The sequence below is a fragment of the Giraffa tippelskirchi genome, chromosome 8, assembly GCF_054371585.1.
Source record: "Giraffa tippelskirchi isolate mGirTip1 chromosome 8, T2T-mGirTip1v1.2.pri, whole genome shotgun sequence".
NCBI lineage: Eukaryota > Metazoa > Chordata > Mammalia > Artiodactyla > Giraffidae > Giraffa > Giraffa tippelskirchi.
In genome coordinates this window covers 65,431,378-65,444,734 of record NC_137282.1, presented here as the reverse complement: position 1 = coordinate 65,444,734, position 13,357 = coordinate 65,431,378, and the positions used below count along the sequence as shown (strand labels likewise).

General features: G+C 55.4%; 2 protein-coding genes and 1 long non-coding RNA gene across 3 annotated transcripts in view; 1 reads left to right on the top strand and 2 right to left on the bottom strand.

Annotated features, from left to right (window-relative positions):
• The window catches only part of LOC145517946 (uncharacterized), a 233,750-nt gene that overhangs the window by 168,778 nt on the left and 51,615 nt on the right, over window positions 1-13,357 (top strand). Inside the window, exons 46-48 of the long non-coding RNA XR_014062431.1 lie at window positions 3,579-3,804; window positions 6,919-7,030; window positions 11,220-11,445. This is a non-coding gene — a long non-coding RNA (uncharacterized LOC145517946). The remainder of the gene's footprint in view (window positions 1-3,578; window positions 3,805-6,918; window positions 7,031-11,219; window positions 11,446-13,357) is intronic.
• Window positions 1,429-3,229, bottom strand: LOC145517902 (uncharacterized). The gene is made up of 3 exons (XM_081521232.1): window positions 3,044-3,229; window positions 2,332-2,644; window positions 1,429-2,081 (listed from the first exon to the last, which is right to left on the bottom strand). The coding sequence occupies exons 1-3, from the start codon at window positions 3,176-3,178 to the stop codon at window positions 1,453-1,455; spliced, it is 1,077 nt and encodes a 358-aa protein (XP_081377358.1). The 5' UTR covers window positions 3,179-3,229; the 3' UTR covers window positions 1,429-1,452.
• Window positions 9,070-10,854, bottom strand: LOC145517908 (uncharacterized). Its single transcript, XM_081521238.1, has 3 exons — window positions 10,685-10,854; window positions 9,973-10,285; window positions 9,070-9,722 (listed from the first exon to the last, which is right to left on the bottom strand). The coding sequence occupies exons 1-3, from the start codon at window positions 10,817-10,819 to the stop codon at window positions 9,094-9,096; spliced, it is 1,077 nt and encodes a 358-aa protein (XP_081377364.1). The 5' UTR covers window positions 10,820-10,854; the 3' UTR covers window positions 9,070-9,093.

Genomic DNA, 13,357 nt, shown 5'->3' with positions numbered 1-13,357 from the left:
AAGTGCACTGTGGACGAGCTGCCATCTGCAGCTGCTACCACAGCAGCCAAGGGCTTTAGCTCCCGAGTACCTCCCTTCCTTTGGAACTTGGGGGCCCTCTACTCCCCACTTGCACGCCACAGACCTTTGCTGAGGATTGTGGGGACCCTCACCCAGTTTGCAGCACGTTGTAGCCATCCCTGTCCTCTCAATACCTCCCTTGCAACTCAGCTTGTGAGCTCCTTTGGAGCAGCGTGGCCCACCTGGCTGCAACGGAAGAGACACAGCTGACAGTGAAACAACAGCTTAGATCTGACAGCCGGAAAGCTCTGTCAGAAGGGACCTCCCTCTTCACACCGTAGAGGCTGTAGGAGCCGCCAGGGTTTGGGAACCAGTGCTGGGGCCAAAATGACTCCACAGCTGTTTTCCTTCCTGGGGAGGGTTCTGGCTCGAGTGGGAATGGCTCAAGTCTCCTAAGGTTCTGAAAGCCCACTGTGTGCAGAGTCACGGTACACAGAGAGGAGAAGGTGGAGTCCTGCCCTGGAGGTGGGCACAGCTCACGGATGAGCCAGGCAGGCAGGCAGGCAGGCAGGGCATGAGAACACCTGAGCTGCCTTCATGAGTGAATGGTGTGGGGGCAGAGGAAGAGAAGCCGGTCTGCTCCCTCATGTGGTGCCCAGGGCAGGTTGTCCCCAGAGGAAACCCTTACGACGGTGAGGACTATCACTGCTGTTTCCCAAGGGGTTCCGTCGGTGCGTGTCTTCCCCGGAGCGGTCAGGCCGTCTCTAAAGTACACTGGCCGTGGGCATTGCCTCTCCTTGGAACTTCCCATGTGTTTCTCTTTTTTATGGAACAGTGATTTTTCTAGAGGGGTTCTGGGCCACAAGGTTGTTGGGTCATTTTCTAGCCTTCTGTCGTGAAGAACGCTTTCCTGGGCGTTGGGGTGGTTTGTTGTTCCAGCTCCCTTTCTTGGCTTCTTTTGGGAGCTGGTGCAACAAGAGGAGCTCAGCCTCTGCCTTCTGGCTGAGATGTCACCCTTCAAACAGCAATGCCTGCCTGGAGATAATGATGGCATTTGCCAAAAGGGCTTCGTTTGGCACATGATATCTTGAAAGGACGTACACCGTCCTTTCAGCTATCAAAGGCTACTTCAAAGGACATAAAAATGAGAACTCTCCAATGGAGTCTTACAGTAGGTGGAGAGTCCGAAAAAAACTCCTTCAGTCATTTCACTGAGAGGCATTGATTGGGGACACCAAGAATATAGGAAGGAATGCCGAAAGAAAAGATGAAATTGTGTTCAGGATCGGGGGGGAGGGATGAACAGGGCGTGCTTGCCTTGAATCCAGGCTTTGTTGGCGGGTGGGGCATAAAGATGGAAGGGGTCTGCAACTACAAAGTGGTGATGGTAACACAGTATCACCAGAGTGACACAACAGTGTTCCCAAATTGCAACAATGATGAAAAAGTTTACTAATCCCAACTTAACCAACAGAAATACACGAAACCATACAAACAATAAAACATCACCAGAAAGGTGGAAACAAACCAAATGCAAAGCAGTTCAGGGGAAAGGAACTCCATGTCCCCTGGGGGCAGAACGAGTTGCCGGCGTCCACGGTGAGCAGACAGGGATGGAGGCTGCAGAGCCGACCGCTGCCCTGGACGTGGTGTTTCCGGCAAGGGCTCTGGGTCTCTGTCCAGAGCGGGGGCTCGTTCTTCCTGCAGGGGCGGGTGAGTCATCGTCGGCGTCTGGGTGTTGCGCGGGAGCCAGGGCAGGCTCTCCCTGCCGAGGCGGTGACTCCTCCTCTGCCTCGGGTTCTCCTGCCAAAGCCCGAGCAGGTACAGGTGCACGTGGAGGTGGAGGTTCTCGCTGAGGGGGTGGGACATCAGTGCCTGGAGCTGGGGGTCCTGCAGGCACGGAGATCCGATCTGCCCGGTGTGCTGGCCAGTACCCAGCTGGCCTGGTGTCTCTGCGAGGGCAAGTCTCGGTTCTCCACCTGCCCTCGGTGGATTCCTGGGTCCTGCACCTGGAGCCACCACCTCTGTAGGGACAGGTCTGGGAAGTGGAGCCTGGTTCCAGTTGGAGGCCAGTGCTAGAGCTGGGGGAGAAGCAAAGTTTACCCACAGGCCAGCCTTGGCATGTGCGTATCCCGGGACAGAAAGCTTCCAAGAGATTCCCAAAGAATACCCAGCGTCGGATGTCTTTTGGGACTGAAGTGTGCAAGATGGGGGTGGGGGTGTGAGGCCAGCGCTTGCTGCAGGCCCAGCAGCGTCTTTCGGGGACTCGTCCCTGTGTAGCTCAGCACCCCCTCCCCACACACTCCCGTGCACCAGCCCCAGCGTCCTCACCTCTGTGCTCTGGCGTGCTGGGCTCCAGGTCCTCCTGCTGCCTCAGAGGCCGGGGTTCTCGGGACTCTGGGTCGGAGCCGGGTGTGCTGAGCTCCGTGGCAGCCTCAGACTGGGCCGCCGGGTGTATCCTGGGCGGTGTCTCGGCAGCAGGCCTTCCCCGCCTCCGCTTCGCCCCCGGTGGGGCTGATGCCTCCGTGGGCACGCTCACCTGGAGCCTGCACTGGGCCTCACGGGCGGGGGGGTGGTGCTCCGACCCCTCCCTCCAGGAGGTGGACGGGGTGTCCCCGTCCTCGGCCTCATCACGTGGGAAGCTCTGCAACGACAGTGACCGTCAGCCAGCCGTGCTGGGAGTTTTCCGAGCTGGGCCCGGCCAGTGGAGCCGCTGCTTCTGCCTGCTCGAACTTCTCTTCCCAGAAGGGTCAGAGACGTGTGTCTGCTCACATCCCCACCCGGGAGGAAAGAGACCCACCTGAGGGTGTGAGGTCAGCCTGGGCGGCCGGCGCTGCCCGCACTCTCCCCATCCCACCCAGCCTGCTCTCCCCTGGGGTGTGGACACAACTTGTCCGCAGGCTTCTGACCCCACATCCGCCTGGGCTTCCTTGAGGGAGACACACCCCGAGAAACCCGCATCCACACACACAGGCAAAGGACCCGGTGTTTCCGGGTGGCATGGGAGAGGTGGCCTGGCCCGGCCTGGGGCTCCCCGTGTTACCTTTCTGTTTCTCCGGGCAAAGGGCCAGAGGCCTCTCGGGGGTGCCCTGAGCCAACGTCGACAGGGTGCCCACGCACACTGCCTGTGAGCTCTCCTGCGGCCCCGGGCTCTGGGCAGGGGCAAACAGCAGAACATCCTGGCAGCAAGTGATCTGGCTGGGGGCTCCTCTCCGCTCTGGAGGCCTGGATACCCGGGTTGCGGGTTCTGTTGGGTTCTGTTGCCGGCAGGTGACATCATTTCCTGGGGTTCGTGCTGAGGTCCCTTCCCCAAAACTTCCCAAGGGAATCTCTGGGTTTCTGACTGCTCGACCACCCCCCTTAGGCCATGTGCAGGCACAGTGACAGCCACACAGCCCAGCCCACAGCCCTGGGGAGGCCTGGGTGCAGCCAGGGCCTGAGCTCCGAGGACCCCGCTGCTCTCAGACCAGGCTCCTTCTTCTCATAAGTGGTGTGGCCCTGGACAAGCATATGCCCCTCAGGGTTTCCCCAGTCTCTCCATCTGCAGAGAGGGGGTCATTCTCCCATCTGTTTCCTAGGTCTGGCGGCCTACGAGCAGCTCCATGCCTTTCCACCTGGGGCCGATATCACGTGGAGCTTGTGCGCTGAGACTTCAGAAAGAAAGACTCCATCCAGGGCTGACACAGCACAGAATGGGGCAGAACGAGGCCTGGATGCGCCGTGGAACCCAGGAAAAGGCACTCCCCCTCCTGACTGTTTTGAGACCCCGCATCCAAGTTGGAGCACCGAAAGGAAGACTCGAAGGTCTCCCTCTCTTATAGAAAAGAGTAGCCAAGTTTCTGGTCCTCTGTTTCCATTGAGATTCTGTTCAAGTGTCCCAGCTCGGCTTCTGCGGGTGGCTGAGCTTCTAATGGATCCCTGGGTTCTTGTCTTTTCCTCTCCAAACCTTCCGTCCTTTTCCCCCTTCTGGGGTGGATGGGCGCTGTCATTGCTTCTACCTTCGAGACAGAGTGATGAAAAGTCTGGGCCATCGACTCCTTTCCTCTCTTTGGTTCCGTGTCTCTCTCTGGCTGTGTCCCTCTCTTTTCCTTTCTCGATTCAGTCTGTGTCTTCCTCTTTCTCTCTCGTGTGTGGATGGATGGATGCTAGGAATGCACATGTATATGATTAGATGAGGGTTATGTTTTAGGGATAGGTTAGAGGGAGAGAAAGGCTTTAGGTCGGAGTTGGTCATGGGGGAAGGGTCAAGGGTGGTGGTGGTGTTTCTTGGAATCTGAGTGCTGTGCATTCTTCGTCTCTTTCCATATGAACCCCTTCTCAGATACACCACTTGCAAGGAGTCTCTCATGTTCCGTTTCCTATCTTTTGCATTTGTGAATGCTTAGCTTCTCTGTTGTGAAGAGGTTCCATTGGATGGAAACCCATTGGTGTACTTCGTTTCCCTCTTTCCCTTACTTGAAGAGACCCATTTCTACCTCCGCCCAGCAAATGGCAAGGAGACTCTGATGTTAAGGAGCCTTTGACCTACGCTTCTTTCTAGCTATCTCATGACATCAGCCTTTAGGGTGAGGGTTTTCCCCGATATTGAGGTGGTGTGAGATCAAAACCAATAGCGTTCTTCAGATGTAGCTGTCTGGTTTTCCCATGGACATTGATTGAAGAGGCTTTCTTGTTCCCATTTGGATATTCTCCCCTTCTGTGTCAGAGACGAGTTGACCATGGATGCCGGGGTTTGTTTCTGGACCCTCAACTTTATTCCATCGATCTGGATCTGTGTGTGTTGTTGTATTCCCAATAGCATACTGTCCTGCTGCTGCCGCTGCGGCTAAGTCACTTCAGTCGTGTCTGACTCTGCGCGACCCCATGGCCTGCAGCCTACCAGGCTCCTCTGTCCAGGGCACTTTCCAGGCAAGAGTACTGGAGTGGGTCGCCATCGCCTTCTCCGATACTCTCCTGAGGATCCTAGTTTGCTCGTCTAATTTCCTTTCACACAACCTTGGATGTCCGTATCGGGGCTTTTTCGTCGGATTGTATTGACAATTTAGGCTCTTTTCTGTTTCCGTAACCCCTGTTGCAATTCTTTGTTCGGTGCGAAAATGCATTGGCATTTTGGGAGGAATACCATCGAAGCTGTGGATTGCCTTGTGGGGCTGTGACATCATTTTCCCAATAGGAATTCTTTCAAGACCTGAGCACAGCTTCTCTTTGCAGCGATTGGTGTGGGCTTGATCTTCCTTCTTCCATCTCTCGCCGTTTTGTGAGAACAGGTCCTTCCTTCCCTTCTGGGTTAGATGGACTCGTGGGTATCACTTCAGTGAATGGCATTGTCAGTGGGGGTGATAATTCCCTTCTCATTGGAAGACTTTGCTGTGAGTATTAGAAATGCAAGTGATTTCTCTTCCCCTTCCTCCCTGTCCATCTCTCAGAGCCACCGGGAAACAGAGGCCTCATCCAGGGTCACACAGGCCCGAGGGAGTGCAACTAGACTGTTGTTTCTTCAGGCCCTCTGTGCTGGACATCATCCGGGATACTCTGTGTGTGTCTTCCTCAGTCTGGTGTCCCTTCAGACCTTTCCCTAGTTTTCACAGGCTTGTCGTGTTGCTGTTCTTTGTCTGTTTGGAGACACATCCTTGAGAAGCTTTGTGTTTCCACTCATTCGTCTCGCGATGTATGACCTGTCTTTTGCTTTTGTCATGAGGTCTTTCCCACAGTAGATATCTTTGATTTTGCAAAGTCCACTGTATTCTCTGGGTTGTTTTGTGGACTGCCTTTTAGTTTTGTGTGTGAAGACTCAAAGCACGTGTCCGGTTTCTGCTCATTGTTCTTCTAGATTTGTGACAAGTTTTCATGGAAACTTTGTCTAGGGATAACTGGAAGTGAACTCGGTGTAAGGTGTCAAGTCTCCATCTCCATTCATGTCATGCCCTGCAGTTTCCAATTCCCTGTTCCTGAGTGGTTTTGGAGACCTTGTGGGAAGTCTGGTTGCATCGGAGTTTGCGTTTCCACCTTGAGTAGATTCACACTGTTCTGCCCTCAGGGACACTGTCAAGGGGGAGTGAGGAGCAGCCTGCACTTCCAGCAGTGACCACACGGTGGGGCGAGTGCTGCTCTCCCCTCTGGGAGCCCCAGGCCACAGGCATCCCAGTGAGGAGCCAGCTTTGTGCTCAGCTGAAAGGAGTTAGTCTCTCAGGATCCTCTGAGCCCTTGCCTTTGGATCACCCAGGGTGGGCATTTACTGTGACAGAAAAAAATTGCCCTGAATTCCATGGACGGAAGAGCCTGGCTGTGTAGAGTTCGTGAGTTGCCGTGAATCAGACACAACTGAGGACACAAAAATTCAATAGACTAAAACCCTTTTTGGGGGTGGGGGAAGTGAAAGGGGGTGATGTGGGTTTTTTTGTCTTATATAATAGCCAAGGGAAATCTAGTTTAAACCTAAATTCACATAGATGGGAAAGGTATAGCTCTCCGTCACCCTATTAAAAAAAAAAAAAAACTACTTAAATTTTCTGAAAGTTTATTTAGTAGCTTCCTTGAGCAGTTCATTGTGAAGCTTTTTTTTTTTTTTTTCTGTCACATTGGCCTCATTAAAAAGTACGGTTTGCCTTTACTGGATAATTTCGTTCATTGGTTTGTTAGGGAATCTTGGTAATATTTGAGTTTCCTGGGGAGCATGGTCACATGACCTGGCCCTGGCCAATCGGTGCGTTCCACCTCCCTGGCCACTGTGATTGGCTCCGGACTGGGGCAGTGCCCAATCGGGGCCCAGGGTCGGGCCTCACGTTGGAAGCCAGGGGAAGACGAGCTCTCGTCCTGCTGGGGTAGGGGAAGGGGTGGGGCCGGGGGAGGTCAGGCTCCAGCAGTGGGAGGGGCTTGAGGTCCGCCTGCGGCAGTTGGTGACCTTCCTGCTCCCCTCAGGGCAGAGCCGCCGGCCTGAGAATGAGGGCACTGCTGAGCCCAGGGGCTGGGATGGCCCGTTGCTGCTGTGGTCCCAGAGCTCCACCCGAGACCTGAGGGAGGCCGTCTGCCCGTGAGTCCTCTCCCGCTTGTCTGTCAGCTTGTTTGAACCATGCTGGGTTTTCTGCCCAGCTGGCTAAGGGGAGTCCCTGGAAATGCAAGGGTGTGGGTTTTGGCAGACTTCAGGGAAGACATGCCAGATGAGCCTGGGAGACTCCCCCTTAATCTGGATTCAGGAGATATCTCTTCGGGCCAGCTAGTAATTGTAGGATAAGCCTAATGAGTCTTCACAGGATGAAGAGAGTAACGTGCCAAGGTAGCAATCGATGTCCTCATTCGAGAGGATGAAGCTGGTGCTCAGAGAAGGGGGGAACTTGGCCACAGCAAGGAGGTGTGCACCCAGACAGAACCCCCAGATCCGGCCATTTGAGCTCAGGGAGGCCACTGGTGTGGCTTGTCCCTGTGGCAGGGGCCGAGGCACGCAGCCCACCCTGATTCCTGCGGGGGCCTGACTTGGGAAGTGCCATCTGGTAGCTTTGAGACTCACCAAACCAAACTGCACTGGAGAGAGGAAGGACACCTTCCTTCATCCACCCCCCACCCCCGCCGGATTCCCACATACCCTGACCCCTTTCTCTGGATTTCGGAGCCATTTCCCGAGTCCCGCTCATATGACCTCATTCGAAGTGCACTGTGGACGAGCTGCCATCTGCAGCTGCTACCACAGCAGCCAAGGGCTTTAGCTCCCGAGTACCTCCCTTCCTTTGGAACTTGGGGGCCCTCTACTCCCCACTTGCACGCCACAGACCTTTGCTGAGGATTGTGGGGACCCTCACTCAGTTTGCAGCACGTTGTAGCCATCCCTGTCCTCTCAATACCTCCCTTGCAACTCAGCTTGTGAGCTCCTTTGGAGCAGCGTGGCCCACCTGGCTGCAACGGAAGAGACACAGCTGACAGTGAAACAACAGCTTAGATCTGACAGCCGGAAAGCTCTGTCAGAAGGGACCTCCCTCTTCACACCGTAGAGGCTGTAGGAGCCGCCAGGGTTTGGGAACCAGTGCTGGGGCCAAAATGACTCCACAGCTGTTTTCCTTCCTGGGGAGGGTTCTGGCTCGAGTGGGAATGGCTCAAGTCTCCTAAGGTTCTGAAAGCCCACTGTGTGCAGAGTCACGGTACACAGAGAGGAGAAGGTGGAGTCCTGCCCTGGAGGTGGGCACAGCTCACGGATGAGCCAGGCAGGCAGGCAGGCAGGCAGGGCATGAGAACACCTGAGCTGCCTTCATGAGTGAATGGTGTGGGGGCAGAGGAAGAGAAGCCGGTCTGCTCCCTCATGTGGTGCCCAGGGCAGGTTGTCCCCAGAGGAAACCCTTACGACGGTGAGGACTATCACTGCTGTTTCCCAAGGGGTTCCGTCGGTGCGTGTCTTCCCCGGAGCGGTCAGGCCGTCTCTAAAGTACACTGGCCGTGGGCATTGCCTCTCCTTGGAACTTCCCATGTGTTTCTCTTTTTTATGGAACAGTGATTTTTCTAGAGGGGTTCTGGGCCACAAGGTTGTTGGGTCATTTTCTAGCCTGCTGTCGTGAAGAACGCTTTCCTGGGCGTTGGGGTGGTTTGTTGTTCCAGCTCCCTTTCTTGGCTTCTTTTGGGAGCTGGTGCAACAAGAGGAGCTCAGCCTCTGCCTTCTGGCTGAGATGTCACCCTTCAAACAGCAATGCCTGCCTGGAGATAATGATGGCATTTGCCAAAAGGGCTTCGTTTGGCACATGATATCTTGAAAGGACGTACACCGTCCTTTCAGCTATCAAAGGCTACTTCAAAGGACATAAAAATGAGAACTCTCCAATGGAGTCTTACAGTAGGTGGAGAGTCCGAAAAAAACTCCTTCAGTCATTTCACTGAGAGGCATTGATTGGGGACACCAAGAATATAGGAAGGAATGCCGAAAGAAAAGATGAAATTGTGTTCAGGATCGGGGGGGAGGGATGAACAGGGCGTGCTTGCCTTGAATCCAGGCTTTGTTGGCGGGTGGGGCATAAAGATGGAAGGGGTCTGCAACTACAAAGTGGTGATGGTAACACAGTATCACCAGAGTTACACAACAGTGTTCCCAAATTGCAACAATGATGAAAAAGTTTACTAATCCCAACTTAACCAACAGAAATACACGAAACCATACAAACAATAAAACATCACCAGAAAGGTGGAAACAAACCAAATGCAAAGCAGTTCAGGGGAAAGGAACTCCATGTCCCCTGGGGGCAGAACGAGTTGCCGGCGTCCACGGTGAGCAGACAGGGATGGAGGCTGCAGAGCCGACCGCTGCCCTGGACGTGGTGTTTCCGGCAAGGGCTCTGGGTCTCTGTCCAGAGCGGGGGCTCGTTCTTCCTGCAGGGGCGGGTGAGTCATCGTCGGCGTCTGGGTGTTGCGCGGGAGCCAGGGCAGGCTCTCCCTGCCGAGGCGGTGACTCCTCCTCTGCCTCGGGTTCTCCTGCCAAAGCCCGAGCAGGTACAGGTGCACGTGGAGGTGGAGGTTCTCGCTGAGGGGGTGGGACATCAGTGCCTGGAGCTGGGGGTCCTGCAGGCACGGAGATCCGATCTGCCCGGTGTGCTGGCCAGTACCCAGCTGGCCTGGTGTCTCTGCGAGGGCAAGTCTCGGTTCTCCATCAGCCCTCGGTGGATTCCTGGGTCCTGCACCTGGAGCCACCACCTCTGTAGGGACAGGTCTGGGAAGTGGAGCCTGGTTCCAGTTGGAGGCCAGTGCTAGAGCTGGGGGAGAAGCAAAGTTTACCCACAGGCCAGCCTTGGCATGTGCGTATCCCGGGACAGAATGCTTCCAAGAGATTCCCAAAGAATACCCAGCGTCGGATGTCTTTTGGGACTGAAGTGTGCAAGATGGGGGTGGGGGTGTGAGGCCAGCGCTTGCTGCAGGCCCAGCAGCATCTTTCGGGGACTCGTCCCTGTGTAGCTCAGCACCCCCTCCCCACACACTCCCGTGCACCAGCCCCAGCGTCCTCACCTCTGTGCTCTGGCGTGCTGGGCTCCAGGTCCTCCTGCTGCCTCAGAGGCCGGGGTTCTCGGGACTCTGGGTCGGAGCCGGGTGTGCTGAGCTCCGTGGCAGCCTCAGACTGGGCCGCCGGGTGTATCCTGGGCGGTGTCTCGGCAGCAGGCCTTCCCCGCCTCCGCTTCGCCCCCGGTGGGGCTGATGCCTCCGTGGGCACGCTCACCTGGAGCCTGCACTGGGCCTCACGGGCGGGGGGGTGGTGCTCCGACCCCTCCCTCCAGGAGGTGGACGGGGTGTCCCCGTCCTCGGCCTCATCACGTGGGAAGCTCTGCAACGACAGTGACCGTCAGCCAGCCGTGCTGGGAGTTTTCCGAGCTGGGCCCGGCCAGTGGAGCCGCTGCTTCTGCCTGCTCGAACTTCTCTTCCCAGAAGGGTCAGAGACGTGTGTCTGCTCACATCCCCACCCGGGAGGAAAGAGACCCACCTGAGGGTGTGAGGTCAGCCTGGGCGGCCGGCGCTGCCCGCACTCTCCCCATCCCACCCAGCCTGCTCTCCCCTGGGGTGTGGACACAACTTGTCCGCAGGCTTCTGACCCCACATCCGCCTGGGCTTCCTTGAGGGAGACACACCCCGAGAAACCCGCATCCACACACACAGGCAAAGGACCCGGTGTTTCCGGGTGGCATGGGAGAGGTGGCCTGGCCCGGCCTGGGGCTCCCCGTGTTACCTTTCTGTTTCTCCGGGCAAAGGGCCAGAGGCCTCTCGGGGGTGCCCTGAGCCAACGTCGACAGGGTGCCCACGCACACTGCCTGTGAGCTCTCCTGCGGCCCCGGGCTCTGGGCAGGGGCAAACAGCAGAACATCCTGGCAGCAAGTGATCTGGCTGGGGGCTCCTCTCCGCTCTGGAGGCCTGGATACCCGGGTTGCGGGTTCTGTTGGGTTCTGTTGCCGGCAGGTGACATCATTTCCTGGGGTTCGTGCTGAGGTCCCTTCCCCAAAACTTCCCAAGGGAATCTCTGGGTTTCTGACTGCTCGACCACCCCCCTTAGGCCATGTGCAGGCACAGTGACAGCCACACAGCCCAGCCCACAGCCCTGGGGAGGCCTGGGTGCAGCCAGGGCCTGAGCTCCGAGGACCCCGCTGCTCTCAGACCAGGCTCCTTCTTCTCATAAGTGGTGTGGCCCTGGACAAGCATATGCCCCTCAGGGTTTCCCCAGTCTCTCCATCTGCAGAGAGGGGGTCATTCTCCCATCTGTTTCCTAGGTCTGGCGGCCTACGAGCAGCTCCATGCCTTTCCACCTGGGGCCGATATCACGTGGAGCTTGTGCGCTGAGACTTCAGAAAGAAAGACTCCATCCAGGGCTGACACAGCACAGAATGGGGCAGAACGAGGCCTGGATGCGCCGTGGAACCCAGGAAAAGGCACTCCCCCTCCTGACTGTTTTGAGACCCCGCATCCAAGTTGGAGCACCGAAAGGAAGACTCGAAGGTCTCCCTCTCTTATAGAAAAGAGTAGCCAAGTTTCTGGTCCTCTGTTTCCATTGAGATTCTGTTCAAGTGTCCCAGCTCGGCTTCTGCGGGTGGCTGAGCTTCTAATGGATCCCTGGGTTCTTGTCTTTTCCTCTCCAAACCTTCCGTCCTTTTCCCCCTTCTGGGGTGGATGGGCGCTGTCATTGCTTCTACCTTCGAGACAGAGTGATGAAAAGTCTGGGCCATCGACTCCTTTCCTCTCTTTGGTTCCGTGTCTCTCTCTGGCTGTGTCCCTCTCTTTTCCTTTCTCGATTCAGTCTGTGTCTTCCTCTTTCTCTCTCGTGTGTGGATGGATGGATGCTAGGAATGCACATGTATATGATTAGATGAGGGTTATGTTTTAGGGATAGGTTAGAGGGAGAGAAAGGCTTTAGGTCGGAGTTGGTCATGGGGGAAGGGTCAAGGGTGGTGGTGGTGTTTCTTGGAATCTGAGTGCTGTGCATTCTTCGTCTCTTTCCATATGAACCCCTTCTCAGATACACCACTTGCAAGGAGTCTCTCATGTTCCGTTTCCTATCTTTTGCATTTGTGAATGCTTAGCTTCTCTGTTGTGAAGAGGTTCCATTGGATGGAAACCCATTGGTGTACTTCGTTTCCCTCTTTCCCTTACTTGAAGAGACCCATTTCTACCTCCGCCCAGCAAATGGCAAGGAGACTCTGATGTTAAGGAGCCTTTGACCTACGCTTCTTTCTAGCTATCTCATGACATCAGCCTTTAGGGTGAGGGTTTTCCCCGATATTGAGGTGGTGTGAGATCAAAACCAATAGCGTTCTTCAGATGTAGCTGTCTGGTTTTCCCATGGACATTGATTGAAGAGGCTTTCTTGTTCCCATTTGGATATTCTCCCCTTCTGTGTCAGAGACGAGTTGACCATGGATGCCGGGGTTTGTTTCTGGACCCTCAACTTTATTCCATCGATCTGGATCTGTGTGTGTTGTTGTATTCCCAATAGCATACTGTCCTGCTGCTGCCGCTGCGGCTAAGTCACTTCAGTCGTGTCTGACTCTGCGCGACCCCATGGCCTGCAGCCTACCAGGCTCCTCTGTCCAGGGCATTTTCCAGGCAAGAGTACTGGAGTGGGTCGCCATCGCCTTCTCCGATACTCTCCTGAGGATCCTAGTTTGCTCGTCTAATTTCCTTTCACACAACCTTGGATGTCCGTATCGGGGCTTTTTCGTCGGATTGTATTGACAATTTAGGCTCTTTTCTGTTTCCGTAACCCCTGTTGCAATTCTTTGTTCGGTGCGAAAATGCATTGGCATTTTGGGAGGAATACCATCGAAGCTGTGGATTGCCTTGTGGGGCTGTGACATCATTTTCCCAATAGGAATTCTTTCAAGCCCTGAGCACAGCTTCTCTTTGCAGCGATTGGTGTGGGCTTGATCTTCCTTCTTCCATCTCTCGCCGTTTTGTGAGAACAGGTCCTTCCTTCCCTTCTGGGTTAGATGGACTCGTGGGTATCACTTCAGTGAATGGCATTGTCAGTGGGGGTGATAATTCCCTTCTCATTGGAAGACTTTGCTGTGAGTATTAGAAATGCAAGTGATTTCTCTTCCCCTTCCTCCCTGTCCATCTGTCAGAGCCACCGGGAAACAGAGGCCTCATCCAGGGTCACACAGGCCCGAGGGAGTGCAACTAGACTGTTGTTTCTTCAGGCCCTCTGTGCTGGACATCATCCGGGATACTCTGTGTGTGTCTTCCTCAGTCTGGTGTCCCTTCAGACCTTTCCCTAGTTTTCACAGGCTTGTCGTGTTGGTGTTCTTTGTCTGTTTGGAGACACATCCTTGAGAAGCTTTGTGTTTCCACTCATTCGTCTCGCGATGTATGACCTGTCTTTTGCTTTTGTCATGAGGTCTTTCCCACAGTAGAT

Bases quoted from the DNA above. Each gene is read 5' to 3' on its own strand.
- LOC145517902 (XM_081521232.1), bottom strand. From the start codon at position 3,178: ATGTTCTGCTGTTTGCCCCTGCCCAGAGCCCGGGGCCGCAGGAGAGCT. The intron at 2,645-3,043 runs GTAACACGGGGA...CTGTCGTTGCAG, and splicing joins TTGCCCGGAGAAACAGAAAG to AGCTTCCCACGTGATGAGGC. The intron at 2,082-2,331 runs GTGAGGACGCTG...CTTCTCCCCCAG, and splicing joins CAGCACGCCAGAGCACAGAG to CTCTAGCACTGGCCTCCAAC.
- LOC145517908 (XM_081521238.1), bottom strand. From the start codon at position 10,819: ATGTTCTGCTGTTTGCCCCTGCCCAGAGCCCGGGGCCGCAGGAGAGCT. The intron at 10,286-10,684 runs GTAACACGGGGA...CTGTCGTTGCAG, and splicing joins TTGCCCGGAGAAACAGAAAG to AGCTTCCCACGTGATGAGGC. The intron at 9,723-9,972 runs GTGAGGACGCTG...CTTCTCCCCCAG, and splicing joins CAGCACGCCAGAGCACAGAG to CTCTAGCACTGGCCTCCAAC.